Source organism: Phyllopteryx taeniolatus, chromosome 6, assembly GCF_024500385.1.
Source record: "Phyllopteryx taeniolatus isolate TA_2022b chromosome 6, UOR_Ptae_1.2, whole genome shotgun sequence".
NCBI lineage: Eukaryota > Metazoa > Chordata > Actinopteri > Syngnathiformes > Syngnathidae > Phyllopteryx > Phyllopteryx taeniolatus.
In genome coordinates this window covers 17,907,794-17,933,967 of record NC_084507.1, presented here as the reverse complement: position 1 = coordinate 17,933,967, position 26,174 = coordinate 17,907,794, and the positions used below count along the sequence as shown (strand labels likewise).

At 42.0% G+C, this 26,174-nt stretch overlaps 2 protein-coding genes and 1 long non-coding RNA gene across 5 annotated transcripts; 1 reads left to right on the top strand and 2 right to left on the bottom strand.

The window, feature by feature from the left end:
* Positions 1–1,955: 1,955 nt before the first annotated feature.
* On the bottom strand, positions 1,956–13,024 carry znf628 (zinc finger protein 628). 3 transcript variants are annotated; one of them, XM_061777991.1, is made up of 9 exons: positions 12,977–13,024; positions 11,954–12,483; positions 10,653–10,725; positions 8,652–9,590; positions 7,412–7,582; positions 6,944–7,268; positions 6,034–6,188; positions 5,642–5,884; positions 1,956–5,044 (listed from the first exon to the last, which is right to left on the bottom strand). In XM_061777991.1, the coding sequence occupies exons 2-9, from the start codon at positions 12,322–12,324 to the stop codon at positions 3,122–3,124; spliced, it is 4,200 nt and encodes a 1,399-aa protein (XP_061633975.1). In that variant the 5' UTR covers positions 12,325–12,483; positions 12,977–13,024; the 3' UTR covers positions 1,956–3,121. The 3 variants fall into 3 exon arrangements, with proteins under 3 accessions (XP_061633975.1, XP_061633972.1, XP_061633973.1); XM_061777988.1 differs by having other exon boundaries at positions 12,928–13,022; XM_061777989.1 differs by having other exon boundaries at positions 12,779–12,998.
* LOC133480212 (uncharacterized) lies at positions 12,192–21,246 on the top strand. Its single transcript, XR_009789219.1, has 5 exons — positions 12,192–12,329; positions 12,426–12,536; positions 15,472–15,524; positions 20,494–20,710; positions 20,931–21,246. It is a non-coding gene; the product is annotated as an uncharacterized LOC133480212 (long non-coding RNA).
* On the bottom strand, positions 14,040–25,200 carry il11a (interleukin 11a). Its single transcript, XM_061777996.1, has 5 exons — positions 24,813–25,200; positions 23,911–24,068; positions 18,368–18,463; positions 18,070–18,231; positions 14,040–15,590 (listed from the first exon to the last, which is right to left on the bottom strand). The coding sequence occupies exons 1-5, from the start codon at positions 24,817–24,819 to the stop codon at positions 15,411–15,413; spliced, it is 603 nt and encodes a 200-aa protein (XP_061633980.1). The 5' UTR covers positions 24,820–25,200; the 3' UTR covers positions 14,040–15,410.
* Positions 25,201–26,174: the final 974 nt, after the last annotated feature.

The window sequence follows — 26,174 nt, the reverse complement described above, 5'->3', positions numbered from 1 at the left end:
AACGTGTAAAACATTCATAGTGATACTTTGTATACTAATATGTAAACTCTCTTTGCTCTGTTCAGTGTCCTAAAAGGAGTAGGTATGCTGTTAATGAGTTTCCATAAGCTATTCAGTAGCACATTGGCTTTCTTATTATCACGTAGGCCTACATGACACAACTCAGTTTTCTCATTCCAGTTCAAGCAGCGGACAGTGGCACTACCTCTGACCTTAATCGTTTCTTAGCTAGAAGTAAAAACGACATCAGCTAACTCCTACCTACCTAACATAAAGTGACCTACAATTAAATGTAGCAATAATGAGGACTGTTAATGATAGTAGTCTGTTGGTATTGAGTGCCAGGTACATACAACATATCGCTGGAAGGCAGTGTATTGTTTTTGTGCAGGTAGAGCACTCAGAGCCCACTTGGGGAGAGGTAGCAGGGATTGGGTGGAGCAACCGTTTTTGAGGCAATGAGGGTGCTGTATTTTTGTTGAAATATTACATTTCAACTAAGTAGGCTATGGTTTTACACCGCTAGGTTGTTTGAAAAGCACACATAGTTTAATTTTTCATTGTAGGGGTGCTTGAGCACCCTCCATTATGGGTGAGAAACACCTATGCCCTACTCAATTCATGAAGCATTAACACACGTAATCAGCAGGTTAAACCACCAACAGCAAGTATAACCAGCTACAACACCAGTTCTCATAATTTAAGGTGTCAATATCCACAAAACATACACTTGTTCAAATCATGCGATGTAACACCAGAAACATCTCTCAAACTGAAAAAGCACCACACTGGATGCAGTGTAAGGTGCTCAACAGAGGGACATGCATTGCCAATATATATGCACACACACACACATTGTTTGAACCTACTTTGAGTAGTGTGTCAATACAGCTGGAGGCAGAGTCTCTGCACTGAACCTCCTCCTCAACGCATCCTTCCACTCAGATTGAAATTTGTGAGTAAAAAAGGAAGCTCAATCCCTTGGGCCTTGGGTCTGGGCAGCTACTGTGCTGATGCTCCAAGGAAAAAGAGTTTTCACGCATTGCTGTAGAAGCTCCTAAAGTTAGAAGAAGGGTGTTGGCTGTGACAACAGTCATCATACAGTATAACTTGGAACACACATTTGAATGTGCTATGTTAGCTATTATTTATTTTCCATCTTCCAGGGGAACCTTGGTGCAGCCGTTTTCTTCACCATGACCTCACGACGAGCCACAGTATATTCCGATTCAACCACATCAATCCCAGCTAATACAATTTAAGGGATACCTTTTATCTGTCCAGCAAATTATCTTCACCCTCTGGGTCCGCAGTAGAAGTAACCAGTGCGCCAGTGAGCTCCAAAATGTGCATCCATTTCTCATGCATGGGTTTAGTTTTTATTCTTGTTGTTTTTGTTTTCAACCACTTACGTGTATCCATAATTAATAATTATCAAAAATACTCAGTCACTTTGAAAATGTGCGGGACTGTTGTGCGCCAACATGCCAACAGGTTCCACTCAATCAAAAATAATCACACCATTCTTTCTTTATATTTTTAATGTCTTAGTGATAAAGAACTCATTTACGCAAAAATAGCTACTATGATAAAATACAAATAAAAAAAAAAAATTCTGTCTTCAGTTGGGGAGGACAAGGTTCTTGGTGTGCGGGCACAGCCCCCTATGGCAGGGTGTCAAACTCATTTTTGTCATGGGTCACATCGTAGTTATGACTTCCCTGGAGGGCCGCTATGACAGTGAACCCACATAAACGAAAGATTACCTCATATAATTACATACAGTATACACAACACATTGATGAAAAACCAGTTTTGAAATCAGAAGCCTATAAAATCATGGTTTTCAACTATTACATTTCTTTTCAAAGGGGGATTGGTAGCAAAAAAAAAATGCTTCAAAATATCTCAATGTTATTACACCAGAACACAATTATCAATTTTTATTTGCTTTCGTGGGCCACATAAAATGATGTGGCCGGCCGGATCTGGCCCCCGGGCCACTAGTTTGACACCTGAGCCCAATGGCGACGGGTGTGTTCACATCCAGTATGTAGTTGAAAACCAAAAAACTAAACAGTAAAAGAAGCCCAACTCATACATGATATAAACTCATGAAGACATTTATTATTAAGATACTATTATTATGAATAAATTGAACATTTACATATATTCACAAAAACATATTTCAACAATACATTGACTGCCTCTGACAGTGTCATTTTAACTAATATATTAAGGACTATTCAAAAGTTCATGCCCAGCCTATTTGAATGTATAACATTTCTAATATGTGGCAACATGGCATTACAACACTTCCCCCCCCCCCTAACTACATGCCATCAGTTCCAGGAGATTGAATGTAAAGTGCTAGTTAAATGAGGTGCCTGTCCATCCTTTCACTGACACACAGTTATTACATCTTCAACTTAGCATGTATGTTTCTCACAAAAACTTAGGGCCATTGGGCTTCCGGGTGAAATTTCAATAGTAACTTTAAATGCACTACAACCTTTAACTTAATTTGACCTTCTTTTAAACTTATGAATGCATATGTCTAAGATCCGTCAGTACTTGCTGGTCTCTAACAAGAAGATGCAAAGCAAAATTCACAACCAATGTTTTTTATTTAAAAAGTGAGTATAAGCGGTACGGCAAATGAATGAATGAATGAAAATGTCCAAAGACGTCTACGTTTATGGCTTTCTGTAACGCTTCCAGTCTTTCTTTAACTCTGTTGTAACCAACTGATGACACTCTTAACACCTTCAGTGCCACTGACTGCTTTAGAAGTCAAATATCCATGTTAACTGGGAGGGCTGGCACTGAATGAGTTAAGCTCAGGGGCCACTAATTGAAGCTTCGCAATGGCGAAGTACAGTTGATCAGTTATTAGGTACAAATTCTAATTACGGTAAACCAGGAAATGTATTGGTTGATTCATGGATCAAACAATTGTTGTGAATTTTGCCATTCAGCTCCTTGTTAAAGAACAGCAAGTTGTTGTACTCAACCATTGGACAGTTGGCCTTTACCTGTAAAGGTTACAGTGCATTTTAGGCACATCCTGAAATTTGACCTGAAAGCCCAATAACCCCTAACTTGTTCTGAGTAGTTTACTTCAATTAGTAAGAGTGGTGCATCTCTTAGGTAAATGTCCATTTCCTATTGCATGTTCTTCTAATGTCTGGACCTCTGTATCATCTGCACAGTTTTCTTTGGAAGACTTTTCCTTAACATCTTCATTTTCACCCTCAAATTTCGCATCGCTGCTCTGTGACATGTCCACATCGACTACTCTGTCCTCTATTAAATTACTTGTGCTCACCTCAATGATGACAATTTCATCACCCCCTTCCAGTTGGAAGATACCTCCAGCACCAGTTGCATTGCTGCAGCCAGCGCCATCCTCTCCCATCACCCCCCCCTCACGTTCGATCAAGGCTATCATCTGCATACCCTCCTCTGTTTCTTGTTCCATCTTGCTCTCATCGCCAACTTCAAACACCACACCCTGACCGTGCAGGGGCACCAAACCTTGGGCAGAAGCGCAGGAAAGTGGCAAGCTGTTGCCGTGCGCTTGGCTGAAGCCCGCTTGAGATTGATCGCCTTCCTGTTCCTCAGTGTGAAAGTGGAAGACAAAGGAGCCCCCCTGGCCGCACTCTTCTCCCGATTGACTCTCCCCTCCCTTCTCTCCACCCCACTCCTGTAGAAGTGACATCATTCCACCTTTACCTCTCCCCTTGTTCTCACCATCTTGTGCATTTGCCTCAAATTGCAGCACAAGCGACTTCCCCTGCCCACCCAATCCTCCACCCGCCGCCTCTTCAGAGGAGGCATCCCTTTCTTCAAACTGCAACACGTATGACTCCCCTCCCTCATCAACATTCATCCCCTCCTTTGAGTGTCCTTCATTGTTGAAACACAAAACAAACTGCTTCTCGGGCAAGGTCCCTGCCGAATTCATATCGGTCAATTCCATCTGGGTGTTATTGTTGGGAGTTGTAGAAACACTGGCTGGTGTGGATTCTAAATTGACCGGGGTGGATGCTACAACATTGGAAGAGGAGAGACTTTGGAAAGGAGCATCAGACGGTGGAAGTGTGCAGTTAGACATGATGGAGACACAAGACAGTGATGAGCCCGAGTTGGTGGTTGTACCATCAAGCTGTGTCACACTGGCTGTGTTACAGTTAGTCACATCCATGCTCGCTGTCTCAGCAGATTTTTGAAGAGCTGTTTTTGGTTTGCGTCCCCGTCTGCCCCTTGCTGTCCGGTTGCTCTTCCCTAAAATGGGCCTACGGAGTAAAGAATCAGCTGGGATGGAGGCGACTGAGGTGTTTGTATTGGTATTATTGTTGGGTATTATAATGCGGGTCTGCTGGTGTTGTGGGGACATAGCCTGAAACTGGGTAACCTGAGAGTGTGTTCGGCTGTTGAATGCTTGCAGAGTTTGAAACATGGGGATGCTCGCAGGCTCCAGGGCTGCTGGAGGTTGGCTGGCTGTGGGGACCAGAATCAAACTTGACTGAGAGCCATTGGTCAAAGGGCACTGTAGCAGGTAGAAGTTCTGGGGCTGAGCTTGAGGTGGTGGCAGTGGCGGAGGGGCTGGTGGTGTGGGAGCTGACAGGGGGATGAGCTGCAAGCCGCTGGCCGTCTGAATCATGAAATAGTTCTGAGAGGTGTTGACAGGGATGTTGAGAGCCGGCTGGGACACGATCAGACTTCCGTTTTTTCCTGACGATTCCAGGGTGATGGGGTTGAAAAGCATGGTGGTGGTCGTAACCCCTCCGACGCTGGCTTTAACGGACACGCCATCCTGACCTGCGCCCTCGGAGGAGGGCAGTGGGAGGGCACTGCTGTGCGTCCGGATGTGCCTCTGCAAGTATGAGTGCATGACGAACTCTTTAGAGCAGTACGGGCATTTGAAGTCCTTCTGCGGAGAATGTGTGCGAAGGTGGAGCTGGAGGTTGGAGGAGTGTGTGAAGCACTTGTTGCAGTGTGAGCACCGGAAGGGTCTTTCGCCAGAGTGGGTGCGTTCATGCTGTGGAATACAGTTCAAGGGAAAAAAAATATGAGCACAGCGCTACCTTGACAAGTTATGAGCTGTCGCTTGGTCAACTTTTCTTGCTTTGTTGCCCACTGGTGTCTCCGAGTTCCCACAGATGTCTAAGAGTCTGGCTTCAAGTCGCCCACAGGTGTCTGTGTTGATTCAGTGTTGTTTTAGGTAGCCATGTTATTTTTAGTCTTTTGAACAAAAATGCTTTTTAGTTGTAGTCACATTTTAGTTATTTTCACAGGTGATAGTTTTAGTCCAGTTTTAGTAGAAAAAAACTCAAAAAGGTTTTAGTCTAGTTTTAGTAAAAACAAAAAGTATTGGTCTTTTAACAAATGTACATAGTTTTAAAATTCAACACAAAATTTTAACAAAATACTACCATGTTAAGAAAATAGAATAGCCTTAACTATCAAACAAGCAAAACAAAAATACATTTTGATTTGCTTATTAACCACACGACTGGCATCCACCCTCTATTTAAGTGATCTTTCTTTCTGAGCAATGGGCAAAATTATGAGGTATCTGTACTGTTGTGTGTTTTTTGTCTTTTTTATGTCCTCCCAAAGTGAACGTTGTGCTGACCTGTTTGAGATTTGATGTCTGCGAGAACGATTTGGAACAGATGGTGCAGACGTGAGGCCGCAGTCCAGAATGCATCTGACTGTGTCTACGCAAGCAGCTGGTGTTCTTGAAGGACTTGCCACACTCTTTACACACGTATGGCCTCTCGCCTGTGTGCTGCCGCAGGTGGTACTGGTAATGTGAACTCCACTTGAACGTGAGAGCACAGTGAGGGCACTGGAATGCCCGCACACCTGTGTGCACCTGGGTAAGATATACACACATATTGTACATTCTTTTGGGATCCTCTTCAAAAATGAATGGTAAAAGCATTAATCAAAGCACATGGATTATATGGAAGAACAACTAACACAGTTATTGGTGTACACAATTCTTTTTGGGTCGTTTCTCACCCGCTGGTGAATGGAGAGCAGCGAGGACCTCTTGAAACTCTTTCCACACTCTGTGCAGCGGTAGGGTCTCTCCCCAGTGTGATCCCTCATGTGGTACTTGAGGCCCGATGAACCTTTGAAGGCCTTTCCGCACTCTGAACAGCGATACGGCCGCTCTGTATGAAAGAAAAGAAAGCATGATGGGAATTTCCAGCCATAGAATGCACTGAGCCCCAAAGTTATTCTCACAATGCACTGGCTGGCCTCAGCATTAGGTACACCTGAACATCCAATGCAAGAGGTCCGTCAGTTTTGATTGGCACAATTTAACAATACGTTTATCACGATCTATTTAGTTTGCAATGATGTAGTAGTGTACTTCATCATACCGAAAGGTGCTTTTATTCTTTTTTTGGTTATGTTATACAGTGGTAGCCCGTAATGACTGCAACCTTAAAAACGTAAACATAAACACTGGTACGCTAACATTGACTGTAAGAAACACCAGCAAATCTAATTTTGTCTTTCTGAGATATTTCTGCAAAGATGTTCTAATTTCACCTTAAATGTGGCTTTATTTAACAGACATGTATGATACTTTGGCTGTAGCTTATGCCAAAAATTGGCTGTTTAAATTAAAATTTTAAATACAAAAATGTTTTGCTAAAATTTCGTTTAAAAAAAGTTAGGATTTGAGATTTTTATGTTGTGCTTTGAAAATGTTGCAGACACCGTGTTTTCGGCTGTCAAATGTATTTAATGTATGTATTTTAATATCGAAATTAAAGCAAGAATGCTCTTCTTAAATGTTCAACCTTGTCATGATTTTTAAAATTGATTTTTATGTTCTTGGTCTTGTAAAATAATTTTTGTAACAGTTTTAGTTAGATTGTCTGTGTGTTCCTAATGAAGCTAATTCTATGTCCGTTACCTCCAGCAGTGATGTTTTTGCTCCCGCCACCCTTTTTGGAGTTTTTAGCCGGTTTTACAGGCAGTTCCTCCTGCTCCTCGCACACGGCTATAACGCTGGCAAGAATCTCCCTCTTGCCATCCTGCTGCTTGTCAGGAGAGGAGGGAAGCGGGAGGGACAAGGAGAGGGAAGGGGGGCACACTATTTCGGCTTCGGCCTCGGCCAGGAGACGTTGCTCGGGAGTGTGGGAGTGTTGGTGGGTGAGAAGCGAGGACAGGAGGGGGAAGGAGCGGTCGCAGGCGGAGCAGCTGAACTGGGAACGGGACTGGGACGAGAGGGTGTGCATCTGGATGTGAAACACAAGCAGAGGTTATTTCAGGAATCAAAAATTAACTAGATACATATTGCTCTAGGTAGTCAATAAATAACGCAGTGCTATAATTTGAACAGCGGTGTTAGTAGTAGAGCCATTATAAGAAGTGTTCTCACCAGTGACACGTGTCTATTGAGGCCTCCACTGGTCTTGAAGGACTTATTGCAGTAGCCACATGACAGCCCCACCCATGTGGTTGGAGCTTCTGGCTGAACACTCTTGGAGCTCTGAATCACCTTACTGAAGCTCTGTAGAAGGTCAAACTGGGACTGGGTGGCGCCCACACTCTTGAGGAGCAAACAAGCAAAGTCATGCACATCAGCTAAATTACTGCACTTAATGTGTTAATTTACAACTTGGTGAGGACTTTTTTATGCTTAACAGTAATTAGACAATGTGGAGACCACCTCCAAATCTAAGTGCGAACACATCTCTAAAGATCACGCTACATATTTTAATTTGGGTTTAGGTCTGGGCCTTGGCTGGACCCATTTAAAAAAATTCGGCATCGACTGGTGAAACATCGATTGTTATTCAGGATATCAGGTGGAGGTTTCGTGACTGTTATTTGGAGTTACTTTACTCTGAGTGTAAGTGTGTGGTTTGGTGATATTTTTGGTCCGTACTTACCTTAAATTTGATAAATTACAGCCAAAAAGTTGTCATGTTCTCCAATTGAAAACCTGCTATAATGCAGCTTTTTAAGTGATCATTTTTTTGCCCACCTTCAGTGTACAAACACGTTGTGCCTCAACATGCCGGGCAGCACTGAGGTCTACTGTAAGAGATGCAGCGTAATTAAGACACAAGAAGAAGAGCCAGAGAAGGTCCCCAACCCTCAAGCTACGTAATAGTCCTTATTCCCACAGAACAGAGAAAATATATGCCTCTGAGTATTTCTTTATATTCTATGTGTTTGTGTTGCTGTTCCGTGTTTGTTAAAGTAGCAGTTGTTTGAAGGTTAACAATTACCATAACATCTAAGCAAATTTCTGCTAGCCTGTATATGGCAATTCACATGATATACTAGTATTAAGATAGCAGACTTTCGTTATACAAAATTATATTTGTTTAAATATACAATGTTTATTTCTATTCATTTTACGTTATAAATAAACAGCTTGAAGCAAGCACATTTTGCCTCTTTTGGAGAATTGTGTGGGAGAAAGCGAGAACAATTGCTAAGAAATTCTTTAAAAAGTGTTGAGATGTGTTTTAAAAAAGTTTATATTGTCTCTATATCGGAGAATTGTACCTATTGTGGGTGGGTCTGGAAGGTATTATTGCATATGCAGGGACGTACTGTATCTAATATCATACAGTGTTACTGGCCTAGACTCAGTTTTTATCACTTACTGAATTGTTTCCGTCAGCTGGGTCCGTAAGTCCAAGGAGCACCTCGGCCGTATGTCCACTTTCAGCTGCTGCGGTCGTCTCTACCACCTCTTCAAAGCCAGCAAGCAGGTGGCTGGCTCCCACCAAGCTATCCCCTACCTCGACCTCTGCCGCCCCTGGTCCCACTTCCCCGGCGGAGCAGTGTACATCTGGAGCCATGTGAATGGACTGGTGCTCCTCAAGTTCAGTCCGCGTAGCAAAAGTGTGGTTGCAGCTGCCGCAGCTGTAGAGCAGCAGACTGGCACCGGTGTCCGTGCTCAGGTGGACCTCCGTCCCGATGGCTCGGGATGCACCTTTGCTCTCCCCCGAGGGGGTGAGGCTGAGCTGGGGGAGCAGGTTTGGCTTCTGGGTGGATGACGAGGTGGACAGGAAGACTTCTTCCATTGCCACTCCATCACTCCCTTCCTGGCTTACATACCCCACCATGGCTGTCAACATGGATGTGGCTTCTTCCTCCGAGCCCACCACCACCACCTCCACCAGGTCGCGCCCCCGCCCTGCATCCTCTGCGTTCTTGCCCTCCTTCCCACCTGCGCCCGGGTTGGCGTGAGAGTTCTTGTGAAGCGCCAGGTTGGACGAGTGCGTGAAGCTTCGTCCGCACTCGCCGCACACGTAGGGCCTCTCGCCCGTGTGTATCCTCATGTGCTGCCTCAAGTTGGTGGACTGAGTAAAGGATTTGTTGCACACAGTGCAGGTGTAAGGTTTGAGACCCAGATGGACGTTCTTATGTCGCCGTAGACTACTAGAGTTCTTGAAGGCCTTGGGGCAAGTGTCACACGGGTACGGGCACTCGCCAGTGTGCTGGCGCAGGTGATACTGGTAATGGGAACTCCATTTAAAAGTCAGGGGGCAATATGGGCACAAGAATGTTCTTATTCCTGTGTGGACACTCTGATGCACCTATTGATGAGAAAGAAATAAAGCAAAGTTAGATATTTCCTCCCCCCCAAAATTGTTCTGCATATATTTGTGAAACCTCAAAAATTGAACACCCCTGCAGTCGTACAATTTGAAAAACAACCAAAACCTATCCTGTGTGGTGTCACCCAAGACTTCAGCAGATTGCGTGAGACTTCAGCTCAGTTAGCATCTAAAGGATTATTAACTCCATGTGTTTTTCTTTTGCTTTTGCCTCCTTTATTTATTATGTTATGTTACATGCAGTAAGCCTTCCTCTCCACATCAAGTTAATGGTGAGAATGTCAAATTTTTGTTAAGTTTTACTATACAGCATTTAACTTCTTTTTGCATTCGTATGACAGTTAAGAATACAAAGTAGTACTGCGAATGAAGTCGATTCAACTTGATGAGTGCTTCTATTTGTTTCAATGTACAGTACACGGTCTTAATAACAGGCAATTCTCACTCAAATAATCTCAAACTGTTACAAGATGTTTACAAAATAAGTTTTTTGTTAAAATTGTTTAAATTTCATGATAGATAACTGTTTTCATCTTTTTTTTACAGGCGAAGAATGACATTAAATTCACAGCGAAAAGACATTTTGTGTGTTAGAATATAGTCGAACATAAGTATGAGTAACATGCATTTTTTTTCCAATAAAAATACAAAAACAACACACAAACTCAAAGACAGATTTGGACGTGGGACAAAAAATTCAAAGACGAAGGCAAAAAGGAAAACGTCCCAGGCGGTGCAGATGCTGAAAATTTGTGAAGGTTTGTTAAATCGATTATAAAGTCTGTATCCGTTTGAATATGTTGCTGGAATTTAAATGAATATTTTTTCCCCAACATGAAGCCCATTAACTTCAATTTGTCCAGGTAAAGGATGTGTAGTTAGTCTTCATATTTCGAATGTCGTCAAATTTTTGGCAACACCTGGTTAATATATCTTTACACTTGTATGACAGATAAGAGTGTTACGACATCATGATTTTAATTTCCAATATTTCCTCTGGGAAAAATATAGTTTATGATTCTACTGTATTTGAAATTGTACCTGGAGAAGAGAGGAGCGCTTGAAGGCTTTGCCACAATCCTGACATTTGTAAGGCTTCTCTCCTGAGTGAGACCTGCAAAAAAATAAAATAAATCACATTTTCACACATACACACAACGAAGGAGGATTCCAACCTTGTGTAGTATACAAACTTGGGCATTTACTACTGTTGTTTTATTGGTAGCCAAAAAAACAACCCATTCCTGTTCAAATATATTTAACCTGGAGAACAAGAATACCTCTAGAATACATGTGATATTCGGGGTAAGTAGTCCATAGTAATAGGATAATTATAGTGATAATCAAACCATCCATTTTGTACAGCACTTGTCCTCATTAAGCTTGTGGGTGTGCTGGAGCCTATCCCAGCTGACTTTGAGCGACATGCAGGGACCTAAGCACTATCAGAAGCACTGAACGACATTTACAACCTAAATTTTAACATTTGTTGCATAAAATTGTATTACAGTGGACGGCCTCCCCCCCAACCCCCATTTTTCACGGAAACCTGCGCTTATTTGCAGTTTTTTTCTTTCTTTCATGGCAATTATAACAAGCGTCAGTTATTTAGAGTATATGTGGATGTCATTTTTTTTTTTTTTTGTCCAATCAATCAGATTTCAGTCTATGTGTAGCCATGTTAATCTAATCTGCCCTGGGCCTTCAGAATCAATAGCGTTGGCCCATGCAATTTAAACTATGTTAGCAAATGGACTTTTTCTTTAGCCAATCAGATTTTACATTTTTCCTCACAGGGCCAGATCGCTTGCCCTTAATGTCGTCGGCATTTTTCCGTCCTCTGACTGTTTGGTCAGTAAAACCTACAGTCTCTCTGGTGAGGATGATGTATATTTCTATGTTTTATATTTTTGTCAGGTGACACGTTGGTGAGCGGGTAGCCTCGAGCCCGAAGTCAGCTGGAATAGGCTCCAGCATCTCTGCAGCCGCTTGTGATGATAAGCGGTAGAGAAGCTGGATGGATGGATGTTTTTATCATGTTAGAAGACAAATACTGATTTTGAACTGTTCAAGATGATGTATGTGGTTCATTTGCATGCCGTTACATTGCATTTTTCTATAGTATTGATAGTTTCTATAATTGTGACATGATAGTTGTATTAAGAGGTGGATTAAGTCTGGTAATTCCCCACTGAAGGCCCAGTGAAAAACATTGTAAACTTTCTGGCGGTGTTACTCAAACATGAGTGTTAATGCCCTAAATTTTTGATACAGCTCTTGTATTACCCCTTATTAGATTGTGCAGGTGTATGCAGTTTAACGACTTTTCCCTCAAGGTGTACCTTTGATGATAGAGTAATGCAGAGGAGCCCTTAAAGGCCTTGGGACAAAGGTTGCAGCGGTAGGGTCTCTCATTGTTGTGGCTCCTTTGGTGGTGTGTGAGCCGGGACGACCACCTGAAGCTCTTGCCGCAGTCCAGACACTGGAAGGGATGCTCGGACTGCTCTGCTTGCTGGGCCGACTCAGACGACGCCTCCATGTCTAGAACAACCTCTACGTTGTCCAGCACAGCCTTGTTGCCCTCCACCAGGTCCCCTCTCTCCCTGTCATCCTCGCCTGAGCCGAGGAGGGATGGGAAAGGAGAGAGGGAGGCGGAGGACTGTGCAGCCAAGAGTTCTGCCTGAACCACCAGAGTGGCCACCGAGTTCGCCATGACAGGTCAGGGTATTCCTTGGATGCAGATCAGTTTTGGAGCATAGTCTTACACTTCATCCAGTCCATCCTTTGTTGTTGTTGTTGTTGTTGCTGGTCTAGTTTTGGAATTCCGTCCCACCACCGGAAGCAGCAGATGTCAGTCCAGCTCTACACAAAACTGACGTGAAGAAAGAAAAAAAACGAATAATCCGGCGTCACTCTTCACTTGTGGTAAGAACGTCCCCCATTCCCACTTTTCTCACACATTCCTGGCTTACTCTCTTCTATCTTAATTCGCTGTCCTTTCCCAGCATATCATTGCTTTCTTGCCATACAGAAACACCAACTAGCATCACACAAAATGTCCTCGCGTAAACCTAAAGCGAGACCCGCTTGCTAAAAATACATATTAAAAAAAACTCCCATTTTTTTTTCTTTTTAACACTGTCAACAAAACAGTCAATGTTACTTACTGGCCCGCATTTGGCCCTTGTCTGAGCAGAACAACGTCTATATTATGTTCGATAATACACGCATGAATACCGGTTAAATCTAAACTCGTCGCGTATCTTTAACTCCCTCGTAAACGATATTATTGATAACAAGAGAATGAGATGCATACCGCAATGCTAATCCACACAACCTTAACAATAAACACTAGCACAGCCTACTTCTCCACCCGAAGCCGCCTTCCAAGAACAACGACGGCGATTGGCTGTTTCCGACAAATGATGAGCGTTTTCTATTGGTTAGCTATTTCCTACCGAAAGCGTGTTCGATCTATATTATGATGATGATTATTATTATTATTCCTTTGTTCATTCTAATCATGCCTTCGTTTCAATATGGGCAGTTGTACGTATAATAAATTAAACCGACTTTTTTTTTCCACTTTTGTAAATAAAACGTTGAGTTGCTTTTCGTCTATGGCCCAAAGCACTCTGGGATGTGTAGTGTTATTGCGTATGCATACCGGAAATTATGTCTTTTAACGCTCTGGGCTGTTTGGAATCATTCACTCATTCCCTCCCCTACTCCTTAATCACTATGGATAGAGTTTTATACAATGGACTGTACAGTTCACTCATCAGTCAAATTAAAAAAACAAATTCCAGCACTACTCGGGCGCGCCGTTAATTACGTCAGTACTGTCACATAATTACAACATATTGGATCAACGTGGACTAATAAAATATAATACGGTAGCATTAGGTTTATAGTGCAATCTGTGTTTGGGAGATTTTGTTATCGTCCAATAAACAAAGGTTGAACTTTTTCGCCATAATCCCTCAAGGTATGTTTGGTGCTACCTAACTACATTGAGGCTCGCATGGTGGTAGTAGCATCGTGTTTTGGGGCTTTTTCCGCCAGCTGAAACTGCGGCCTTAAAATAATATGAACAGTTCGAAATTGCAATCCTTGTTAGCGTAAAACCTTCATGCGTCTAAAATTTAAAAAATAAAATAATGTTGTCAGGAAAAGCCTACTTGAACATCTGAACTTTATTTGGGGTTGATTTGCTCTTCATATGTTAAAGATATTTTCGCACCATAACTTGTGATTCGGCGCAATGCCTCATGGGATATGTTTTTTTTGAAATTATTATTATTAATGCCCATTACTACTTTTCAAGATACATTGCGGGATACATTGAACTCACTATATAGCAGACAACCTATACTCACTACAAATTCAAAAAGCGCTACAAAACGGTAAACTCACTATATACTGGTAGGTCACTATATAGTGGAAAAGGAGTGATTCGGAACACAGCGCAAGACATTAGGTCCATGAAAAACAATAATGATGTATCCATCCCTTTTGCACATTCTGTAGTTTTTATTTCACCAAGGCACGTATTTCACATTGAGGCCAATCAGTGTCTGGAAGAGGCATCTCGGTGTTACAATAATTTAACATATTATAATTGTAGTGTATTAGAATACAAACTGTATAAAAGTATTTTTTTTAAAAGAGAGAGAGGAGACTTGCTCCCTTGCAGCACAAAATAAATAGTTCCACCAAGTTATTTAAATAAATAGCCAATACTGTAACAAATACTAGAAGAGGAATGAACAAAAATGATAGTGAGAAAATTGGTAATCTAAATTATATTTTAGAAAACATCATACACAAAGCACTGTACAACAATTTACATTCATGTACAATTATGTACACTTTTACGTAATAGAGTGTCACAATACATAGTATTTTAAGACTTTTAGTGTTTAACTTGAAAAAATCTTTTTTTTTTTTCTTTTTTTTTTAAATCCCAAAGCATGGTTTTAAAATCAGCCATCTCACTCTTCCAAGAGGCTAATCCTATAAGTTTGTGCAAAGAATCTAATCAGGTCCATCAGTGCTCAACAACAGGGCCCACTCAAACAACTTTACCACAATAGAGATGTCTCCTCATGCAAAGCGTGAGAAACAGGCATTACAAAAATAGATAATCTGACTCTGGTACTAAAAAGCATTCGCTTGTCTTCGACCTCCATTCTGACTTTTACAGATTACTTGACATGAGTTAACTGGCATGTCAGATTTTTGTTTTTATTTATTTAAACTGTTTTCACACTGTTGTGTGAAAAACCTTGACTATTTCAGATATATGCCACATCTACTGGAATAAAGTCAAATGAGTAAAAATACACAAATACCAAGTAATTAGTTGAAAGAAAATGATCAGGAAGTGCTACCTTGGAGATCAGTGAGACACATGAAATCAGTAAGTATGTGGTCAAATAAATTCACGTTAATAAAGAAACGGAGATGCGAAGTGACACGTGACGACTTCAAATAAATAACATTAAATAAATTACTAACAGTCAATAAATAAATAAATACATAAATAACATGGTCATGAACTCGGAAATAGTTCAAGAAATAATGATCACCATAGTTACACTGGCAGATGGTTATTGTAGTTGCATTATAGCGCATCCTCTTTGGCTCTGGTGGAAAGACATGAATCTCTGCACATGCCATGAGTTGATATTGTGGCCTCTTGGGATGCCTTTGACAACAGTGCACACTGACAAGGTCCCCATTCCCCATTGTTGCCCGAGGTGGGACTCTCACTTGCATTCTCACTTTGATAAATTCTCATTGAACTGTGGAGACTTTTGGCTTGAGGCTGATAAATGCTCTGTATGCCCAATCGCAGAAAAGCTTGAAGTGGTGGAGGAGCTCCTGGCTGGACTGCAGAACATCAAACTGGTAAGGGAGGTGCGGGGGGAGGGAGGGTGTGGCGGGGGTCAGCTTCGGTGCATCAACCCTCTGCATCTGTAGGAAGATTGAACAAAACATTAATTTACTCAAGTATCCATAAAATGTCTCATTATATCAGCAGGTGGGCGTATGGTTAGCGCTGTCGTCACTGTCTAGTGCAAACTTAGTGACGTGGCGGAAAACGCCTGAACTGGACAATCGTGCAAAAAATAATTAAATACAGTCAGTGCACATCAGGCAATTGACCCTCACACGTATACACCAACTCGCTGCGACGGAAAAACTGCAACCCCGAGTGTTCTTGTTGGGAAACAACATTTTGAGTTGCCACATATGCTGTATAATGTTCTGTATTTTGTTTATTCAACCACAAATATGATTGTCAACAAAGAAGTGGCTTGCCCAGGCCACTGTAGCTATAATAATACAGAAAGAGAAAAGAGATCAATCTAATCATTGACTGCGCCCGCACATTACCTAGACAAAGAAGGGTAGTAATGAAATTATACATTTAGTTACGTATTATTGTAAAACACATTATATATACTGTATTATACTTTAATGGTTACGACTTGGCAATGGCGGCAGCCGGCTAAATATCGTTTATAACCAAAAACATACATTTTGATTGAGAAAGCTCCTGTGATGCGACATAGCATTTTTGATTGGTGGTTACATCTGCAATGTTGCGATGCCGTTCATCTGTGATTCAAATTGGAGTAAATGAATTGGAGTAAAACGAGTGGCCAACGGTCGGCCACATCTGAAAAATCGAACCCCGCTCACTGCGTGACACTTCAGTTGGTTTCGGGCCCGAGTGTTGGTTGACACAACAAAACAGGAATGGTAACAGACATATATTATAGCATTTAATGGCCAGTAGTTGGCAATGTCACAGTGTAAAGAAACACGGTCATCTTGGTTCTTATCTGAAACCGGCTTATGAATACTCTTTGGTAGCTAATATTTGGATTTTTATTAAGTCTACACTGGATGCAACAGCAGTACGCTAAAAAGACTTTAATGGGTCTCTATAGTACAAGTGCTGCAACAGCTGGAAATGCTGTGGTCCACTATTTCTGGTTTGGTTCTGTATGAATGTACTCGTGTGTGCCTACACTGAACACACAAGTCCTCCATATTTATGGACATAATTATTGACTTTCAGGCTCATAAATGCAGTTGTTGTGTAAAATATGGCCCAAACTGCTCTATTATGAGTCTTCAGTGAACATACCATTTATGTTTTGGGAATGTGGAAGGAAGCCATAATTCTCAGTGAAAACCCACCGAAGCACACGGAGAACATGCAAACTCCACACAGGAAGACATAAGCTAACTACCCTGCTAACTACTTGGCCACTGCGCTGGCTTATACCTGCCATCTATCCTCAAAAGTTACAATGATGTGGTGATAAAGCAGTGGTTTACTTCAACCACTTGAATACCACTGGTATTGGCACAGTACGCTTAGAACTCTGGCAAACTAGGTACTAAAAGTAGTACTTAAGTGTTTTTCATACAAATATTTACTGTAATTATGACTTAACTGCTATGTTAGTATAGGTTCACATACAAATTCAATTTATGCCGCTGCTGTAGGAGCGGAACTTAGTAGAAACCGAGAATGGCCTGTACCTCATAGTATAGTCAATCCCTGCATATTCGCGGTTTGGTATTTGTAAATTTGCCTATTCATGGATTTTTGGTGAAGAACTACTCTTATTCGCTGAAAAACTCAGCGAAGCACTCTTTTCATACGCAGGCCAATGCCATTTCTAATCTAAAAATATTGGTTTGGCACCATCTTGTGGAATCTTTGGGCCAAGGAATATGTTGAAGTGAGGAGAAGGGCTTCATTTAGTCAGACCTTGTCTATTTGAAGTGCTTTGCTGCCTACCTGTGGCATGTAAAGTTAATTACAAACCTTTCTGTGTTGGTGTCAATTATTTGCAGATTTTTGCTACTCGGGTAGGGCCTGTTTCCTTTCTCCACAAATAGTGGGGGTTCCCTGTAGTGTTCCAACACCCATCATTTGATTTTTGCTGTTATTTGCTGGAAAACATAATTTTTTGAGCTCTCTTCGAAACTTTGTCTGCATGTTGCAAGATGGCGTCAAAGTCCTGTCTAATCCAAAAGTAGTTCTTTGGCGGCATCTTGTGGCATGTTGGTGACAAGGAACTATGTCGAAGTAAGGGGAGGAGCTTGTATTAGACAGGACAAAGCCCTGTCTATTATAAAATCTGTGCTTTGACGCCATTTTGTGGAATCTATAGCAAATTCTAAACATTTTGGGGGGTTTCAACCCCTCACAGATTTTCGCTATTCGCAGCAGGGCTCGGTCCCTCTGGATTACTCCTATTTTTGCCAATGGAAAATAGTTGAGTGAGCCTAGGGACAGTGCAGCGGAAAAGGCCCATAAGTCAACTGGGATAGGCTTCTTACACCCACCCACATTATAAAAAACTATTGGATGTATGAGGTTTTTCCTGCTTAAACGCACTCAAAGTTAAGTCAAAGCTGAGCTCTTCACCTGACGGTACAGAAGATTGATGAGCGACTTCATTTCCTTGATCACCTCCGCCAGCTTGGGCAAGGCGGGGTGGTGGTGCTTCTTGGACACCCTGTTCAGCCACTCAAAGTGGTGCTCGTACAGCTTCAGGTCTGCATGGAGTTGAGAAAGTGTGGGCTTCAGCTAAGGGGCGGGGGGAGAACAAACAATTTTAGAGACTGAGCATGGGTGTGGCAAGATGTGCTGTAACTGTGCGAAGAAGACGGAGAAAACAGGCCAGGCTCTCTACACAGAAGAAACACATTATCGGGGGCATTACCTCAAGGTTGTTGAGATCATTGGCAGATCTGTTGCTCATTTCTGGCAGGGACCTGAACCTGTGGGGCTCCACGTCAGAGTCGAAAGCATGCTCCCTCTGAAGGAGAAAACAAAACATAAACACACAGCGGCTCGTCACTCTGTTGCATCAGCACAGTTGCGCTCATGCCTCAGACAAGTCTCGGCAGCATGAGGAAAGTATTAGCAGTGTGAAAACGTTAGCCGGGAGACGCTTTGTTTCCTGCGCTTTCAGACAGTAGCTCTCGCCGAAGGATGTGTGGTCGATTGGGGTCAGTGTGAGTTCACTCACACTCAACCTCCCCAAATGTCAGTGGTGGGAAGTAACAAATAGGTAGTTGCTATGCCTAAGTCATTTTTCAGGTATCTGTTGTCTACTTTACTTGAGTTTTTATTTTTCCAGATATCTGTACTTTTTACTCCTTATTTTGTCAAAAATAGTTTAGTTGACACAACATAAAAAAAAGACGTAAATAGCGGAAGCGGTAAAGTTGAGATCTTGATTGCGACTCGTGACATGATATCACTAGCTATTTTTTTCATTTTTTTGGTCATGTTTTGTTTCACTCATGCAGACCATGTTGTCAGTTCAATCATGATTCTGTCAGCTTGCAGCAAATGTGTGTCCAGTCATTTTTCTCTCTTCTCAATATGATCCCTATGCAAGTTAATACAAAAAAATTTCGCCATTGAGCCAAATTATCAAAACAGGTATTGTATTTAATTGAGAGTAAACATTCATTTTTATGTAAGTATATTTCAGAGTCTATACATTTTTTATTTTACTTGAAGTCATTAAATTTCACATTCCACAAAGAAGTGTTGTTTTGTAAAAGGTCAAAAGTATTTTGAAGGGACATATTTTGCCAGACCAGCTTTTTCTAGTGTTTAGGATGTAATATTGTCTTTATGGTGCATCAGTAAACGGGAAGTATTAATTCAAATCGTCAGCGCATTACTGAGTTCCAGTTGTTTTTCTGCCAAGAGGCCTGAAATCAGGTCATTCAAAATTTTCCAGCTTATCTATGTCACTAGTGAAGATTTCCACCTTCCCTTTCCACTTTCGAGCCAGAGCCGTCAGCATAACTAACATACACATGCTCTCACAAGTGGGTCTTCTCCAAGGCGGCAACCAATCAGACGAAAGAGGGCGGTCTTAGCTAAATATGGACAAAGTGGATACAAAACTGGGTCAAACAGAAGTAGCTGTCATAGGGGCCTTTGCTGGACACTCGTATGACAAAACCAAGGTGTTCTTTGAAATTAAATTAAAACTTTTATACAAAGTCCATGTTAGAGAGTCACTCTATGGAGGTCAAAATAGCCAAAATATGGAACCTTTAAAATAAGGCTTTGAAATGGTGAAAAATCAAGCAATTGTCTCTGCTGTCAGATGCCGTGGGTGTGTCCGTTGAATGCGCTGAAACCACGCCCTGCTCTACTGTCAACTGTCAATCAAATACTGCTGCTACGACCTGGAAAAATGAATGCCACTACCTCTAGCATTATTATTATTTTGTGCCTATACCTGTACATCCCAACCTGTTTGAGCCACGAAAATATATCCACTTAAAGTGGTGGTTGGAATATATCCCACCGGGTGGTCACAGGGCTTTCGACGCCACGATGAGACGTGCCAGCAACCAGCTAGCTTGCAAGTTAACAGCCTTGAACCTAGTAATTAAATCTAAGTAACTCAGAATTACACCAGATAACCACTGATGCGAACGAATGTGCTCAAGTTCTTATCTGATGGGGGAGGGAAGACTCATGTTGGGCGCTCAAGTGCATCACTTGCGTTCCATTTTAACCACGCCCCCATAAAAATTGAAAAAGCGAAAACAGTTTAACTGTAAATCTCCACAAGTGAGATATATAGTTCTCAGTCTTTGCACATTTTCAGCAATTATCTTCAAACATGTATAATCTATTTAAAAACAAATATGTCAATTCACTAACAGGGTCCTTAAGTAAAGGACTCAAATCAGTCATTCTATTTTTACCAGAGTGTTTTCCTGACACAAGTATCTGTACTTCTATTTAAGTGTGAGTACTTTTTGCCACCTCTGCTAAATGTCAACAATGAAAGTAATTGACTTGAACCCACAGGATGTTTTGTGCATACAACAACGCACGACGTGACCAAGAAGGCAGCGAGGAGCGGCAGCACACAGCTGAAGGGAAACTCCAGGGTCACTATAAAAAGATGCCATGACGCAGTGCTGCCCACTGCCCAGCTACGGCTTGTGCTGTCATCCACGTCTGCTCTCACGCTGGTGTACTTCTCGTCTGGGCCGCCAGAGGGGGGTAAACAATATCCATGCAGGTGAATTGAGCTCACTAGGTACCTGTCAGTACAGTGGTACATCTAATTACGAGTTTAATTTGTTCCGTGACCAAGCTCGTAACTTACTCATACTGTATATCAAATCAATTTTCCTTAAATGTCATTATTTTTTGGTAGAGAATACAAACAAATAACGTTTTGGGGAAGTGTAATGACTGTACGTACTATAGTATTTGTGTGTTGGATGTGTGCTTTTAAGGGGCATGGCTTGGTGAGGCTTGGCGAGTGACGTCAGGAGCTGGAGTTGGCTAGTCTGTGTGTGAGCATCTGGACGTGAGCTGTGGCCTACAGGAGCTTTTCGCAAGTGATTTCATTTTGTATTTGTGGATTTGTCATGTACAATAAACGGCTTAAAGTGCATCAGAGACTGTGGCTCTCCTTGCCCACATGTGAGGGCATCACAGTACCTCTATTGCTCCATTGTTTTTTTCACTTAAGTCAAGCAGCAGCGTATTTAAAGTTTGCATTTTAGCCCACAACACAAAGCAACAAGAACAACAACAAAAATCAACCACGCGATGATTCGTAAGTGAAGGCACCACTGTCGTGCAATTGAACAAAAAGCAAGAGACATTATTGCCTGATTTACTAATGAATGTAAATGAGTGCTGCGGCATGCGTCATCCCACGAGAGGAACATAACAACATTAAGGTGATTAGTGGTTTTAAATGGTTTGTGCAACCATGTTGTCTGGGCCTGATCTTTCCTTAACCTGTTTTGCAGTGTTGTTGTTGTTTGTGTTGATGTTTTTATTTTTTATTTTATTTTTTGGGCACGAATGTGCCACATTGTGCCTCTTCATAAGAGCTCGCTTATGTTGTGGTCCTATGTTTTGTCTCTGCAGCTTTTGTCCTCTTCCATCCATCGTTCTTACCAGGTACACACAGACACACATGCACACACATACGCTTACACATTCGCACAGCACTCCATCTCCCTGATCTCTTCATCTCTTGTGGCTTTAGCTCCATCTTTCTCAGCCTTTTAATTCTCTTATCGTCCCTTTTCTTGCGCCCTCCATTGAGGCTCGTGACCTCACCTGGCAAAACTTAGCGTCCAACCTCTGTCTTCCTGAATGCAAATACAGGAATGTGATAAATCTTTTTTTTTGATTTTTATCAAGTCACTTTGCTTTACTGTGGCAACCAAAAGTAAAACGTTAAACACCACACCTACACAACCGTGACTATTTACAGAAACTTCAGTACGAACACATACGCAACAGACCACAAAAATGCACACATCCACATGTATCTTTGCCACCATAGAGACACTCTTGGCCACATTTACAAGTTTCTGTCGCAAAAACTTATATAAACTTATACGTATACGCTCCAGCTCCTCTTTTAAAAGCATCAGTTTCATTGCCGCTCTAGCTGGGACTTTCCACGGATTCCTATTCTATTTATCTTTCCAAACGACATCCTCTTTTTAGCAAAAATTCCACACAATGAGAAAAAAAGTACATCTTCCATGTTACGGAACACTGTCAAATACTGTCCCCAATGCTCCTTGATGTGTGTGTGTGTTTTTCATAGCTGAACCACAGGTTAGACGAAGGCGACAGTGATAGCCTCAAACACACACAAATAGAACACTTCTACTACATGTCGACTAATCAAGACTAGAGAGAGTATGAGGCTATTTTTAGCTTTATCTCGTTAACACAAAGAGTTTTCGGGTTTGCATAATGCAAAAATAGAATCTGGATCAGACATGTGAAACCAAAGATGCACAGATATGATATGATGTATTTTCACCTGTTATAAAACAGCAGCTGGGGACAAGTCTTGGATACATTCTCACATCTGATTTTCCTACCCGCTCAAATGTCAACAAAATAGACAGTTTTAGCCAGACGTGTCCGTACAATACGAGCCAGCGGTGGGAAAAATTCAAGCTTCCTCTACTCCAATCACACTTCCACAGTCTTGCCGCAGAACCCAAACATGATTTCATGCAAACCTCTTGTAGAGTATTGTTTGTTGTTGTTTCATGATTGGTATGTTCAGTTGAGCTGGAGGCAAGAAACGTTCTGGCATGGGCCTTTTTACTCACTAGCTTGCCTTTTTTTTTCTTTTTTTCTTTCTTTCTTTCACTGCCTCCTTTGCCCTTGTCGTGTGTTTTGTTTGCACGTCAGGTGACAAGGTTGCTGAGTCAGCTTTCTGTGGGCCCTCTCAGATAAAAAAAAAGAAAGTGAGGTCACTCTGTCAAATCTCTGCTCTGGTCAAAGCTCGCACGTGGACTCTGGACAGTCGGTCATCAGTTAAAAGCAGCTTAAGTCTGACCAGAGTCCTACGTAATAGCTGGGATCACAAACATATGCCAAAAGGCTGCAGTGTAGACTTGAACATAACATTAGCCCTTTAATTAATGCTATTAGGTAATTAAGCTGTGGTGCAATGGCCAGCAAGCATCATGACAAGCATTGAGCCAAGCACAATTGGAATTTACACGATAACACCGAGTAAAAACGGGAAAAACCTTTTTCCGAAAATGCTGCAATATGCATGCCAGGCCAGCAGTTGGCGATGATATTTTCTAAAGAAACATGAGCAGCTCCAACTTCTTTTACTCCCGGGTCTTATCTAAAAGCGTCTTTTGAATACCATTTGTCTACTTGTATGTGAAATGCAAGTGGATAGTCAATAACGTGACAATAATGTGCTGCGGTGAATTTACATTTGCTGGACCGGACATATAGGCACAAACGCTACTATTGTGACATACTCGCACTTAAAGTTAACCTAACAATTTCAAGGGGAAACTGTAACCCTATTAAAGACCGTTGCCTTTAAGCCAGTTGTCAAATTCAGGCTCCAAAAAATGCTGCTGTGAAGTAAACTAACAGCCAAAACGACACAGAACAACTGAAAGCTGCATTTGTACCGTGATAGATTATTGTTATTTTTTTTTAATCTTCTACCCAGAAACTGAGCTGCACTGTATTTGTTTACAGACTTGAACGTGAGGCTGTCACACTTCTTGTCCCTTACCTACATTTTTTTTTGTGTGGAGCCCCTAATAATTACCCTATAATATTACATATTTAGCATTTCTTATTACAGTTATGAACAGAAGTCAAGGAAAATTTGTGGCCAAGTTTTCGCGGGGAAAGGATGTGGAGGAGCAGAACTTGGCCACTTGCCCACTTTACGATGATGACACTTGCACTTACCAGCAATTCTTGCGTGAGCTTCATGAGATTTTTGGTCTGGTTGGACAGCTTGTCCATGTCGCTGGGCCGCCGATGAGGCACCGGGGAGGCAGACGTGAACACAGGCAGCTGGGCCAATACCAGCGAAAGGAGGAGAGACGACGAGGAGTCGAGCAGCACTGCAAAGAAGAACAAAACGGAAGCAATTAGCAGGGAGGCGCTGTCATCTTGCCGTAATGATAATGACCTCAGGCCGCTGCTGTCAACCTCAGAGGAAGATATTGCACCATAATATAAACAATAGCTCCAGACTTGGCACAGGGCACCCCCGTGTTAAGCCTTGGTGACAGATTCATGTTTTCACAGGCAAATCATTAAACACATCAGCATCACCCCTGGCCTGAATAAAGCAGTGCAATGAATGCGGCTGATTGTCACACCTGCAACTGGATAGGCGCATGTGTTGCCGCTATAAATTATATAGACCGGGGGCCAAGTCAGACGCTGCAAACAGTAAGCTCATTCATTCTTTTGCCCTTTCAAGTTCAAATACAAGCTAGTGTAAAGCATTTAAAAAGGAGGGGACCACAGTGGTGCTGAAGCCGCGGAGGCTTGATAATTACAGGTGAACCGCAAGGATTTACAGACAAAATAACACGCGTGTGAACTCACTGTCCTCCAAACTGGAATCATTGCAGGACAGTAAAACAGGTACTGTCTTACAAAAAATACCCCCCAAATTTCATCTATCATGCAGTCAAAAGTTTGGACACGCTTTGTATTGAATAAGAAACTGTGTTCAAACCTAGTGTATATATATATTATTTTTCATATGCATATATATGTATATATCATCATGCCAAATTCAAACATAAATTACACTAGATAAATTATTAAATTAAAAAAAACACACATTCACTTACATTTCATATTGGTTCGAATCCAACAGAACGGAAACCCAAACGGCAGGTAGATAAATAAATAAATTTAAAGATAATAATAAATTAAAGGGCACTCTGGCAAGACGTGTCACGTGCTCCGGCTTCTGTTTTGACGCCTTTTTAGTCAAAATGAGGAGCAAAGTGCGTCCTGACAGCTTGGATGGAGCGCGGTGAAGACAAGGTAAAATATGAGGGAAATGGAAAAAAAAAGGAAAAAAAAAATCAATATCGTCCAACTTTTTTTTTTTTTAAGTTTCGAGCAAAGTTTGAGCTATTGTAGTCTGTATGGAAGATAGATAGCACTTTGACAGAGTAGAGAAAGAGAGAGAGAAGTGTAGAGAGAAGGATGCGATGTGTGGTAAGTCCAATTTTTTGCGCGCAAGTGAAGTGTTTAGGCTTGTTTAAAACTTCCTTTATAAAGACGTCGGGCCTATGACACATCGGCAGTGACTCACTTCATTCATAAAAACACACACACACAGACACACACGCTCTCTCTCGCTCTCTCTCTTTTTCTCTCCCCTCCCTTCTAACCCCTCTACTCTCCCTCTCTCTCTCTCTCTCTCTCTCTCTCTCTCTCTCTCTCTCTCTCTCTCGCTCTTTGCGAAACTTAAAAAAAAATTCCGTTGTGTTTTTTTTCTTGTTTTCTTTCCTCTATCACTTTCTCCCCTCCCATCCCTGCACGCTCCTATCTTGCACTACTTCCTCCGGCCGCATCAGTGCGCCAATCATGTCCCCATCTCTTCATATCTGGCCATCTCCAAATCCAAATCTCTTCCCCTTTGCCCATTGTCTTCATGTGTATCAACCTAGCTCATCATTCATGTGCCTTTCATACCTGCTCATGTCTGGAGATGTTTTTTTTAAGCCCATAAAAGGATGTTATTGCATTAATTTTGAGGCTCCCCAGTGCCCGGCAAACACCTTTCTATCCCTCTTTTTCTCACCCCTGGCTCTTTTTCTGCCCCTCTTGAGACAGCAGCCTGTTATTTCCACTGCCCCCCCACCCCACCCTATCCCGCCACCCACCCACACACACACACACACACACACACACACGCGCGCACACACACACTATCCACCTCCCATTTTGTCTTTCTCCCTCCCTCCCTCTCCAGGGTGAAGGAAAGAGTGAGGAGTGAGCGACGGATAGGAGAGAGAGGTGTTGTCCAGGACCGGACCAGAAGGGGCCTCCGAAAATCGTTGCATAGAAACCGTGAGAACACATGCACATCCATCTGTACATTTTTTTTTTTTAGGGGACATGAGCACATGCTTGTACATTATGGGTGGGGTGCCCACTCAGCGAGGTCATGCAGGACAGCATGACAACATACATATAAT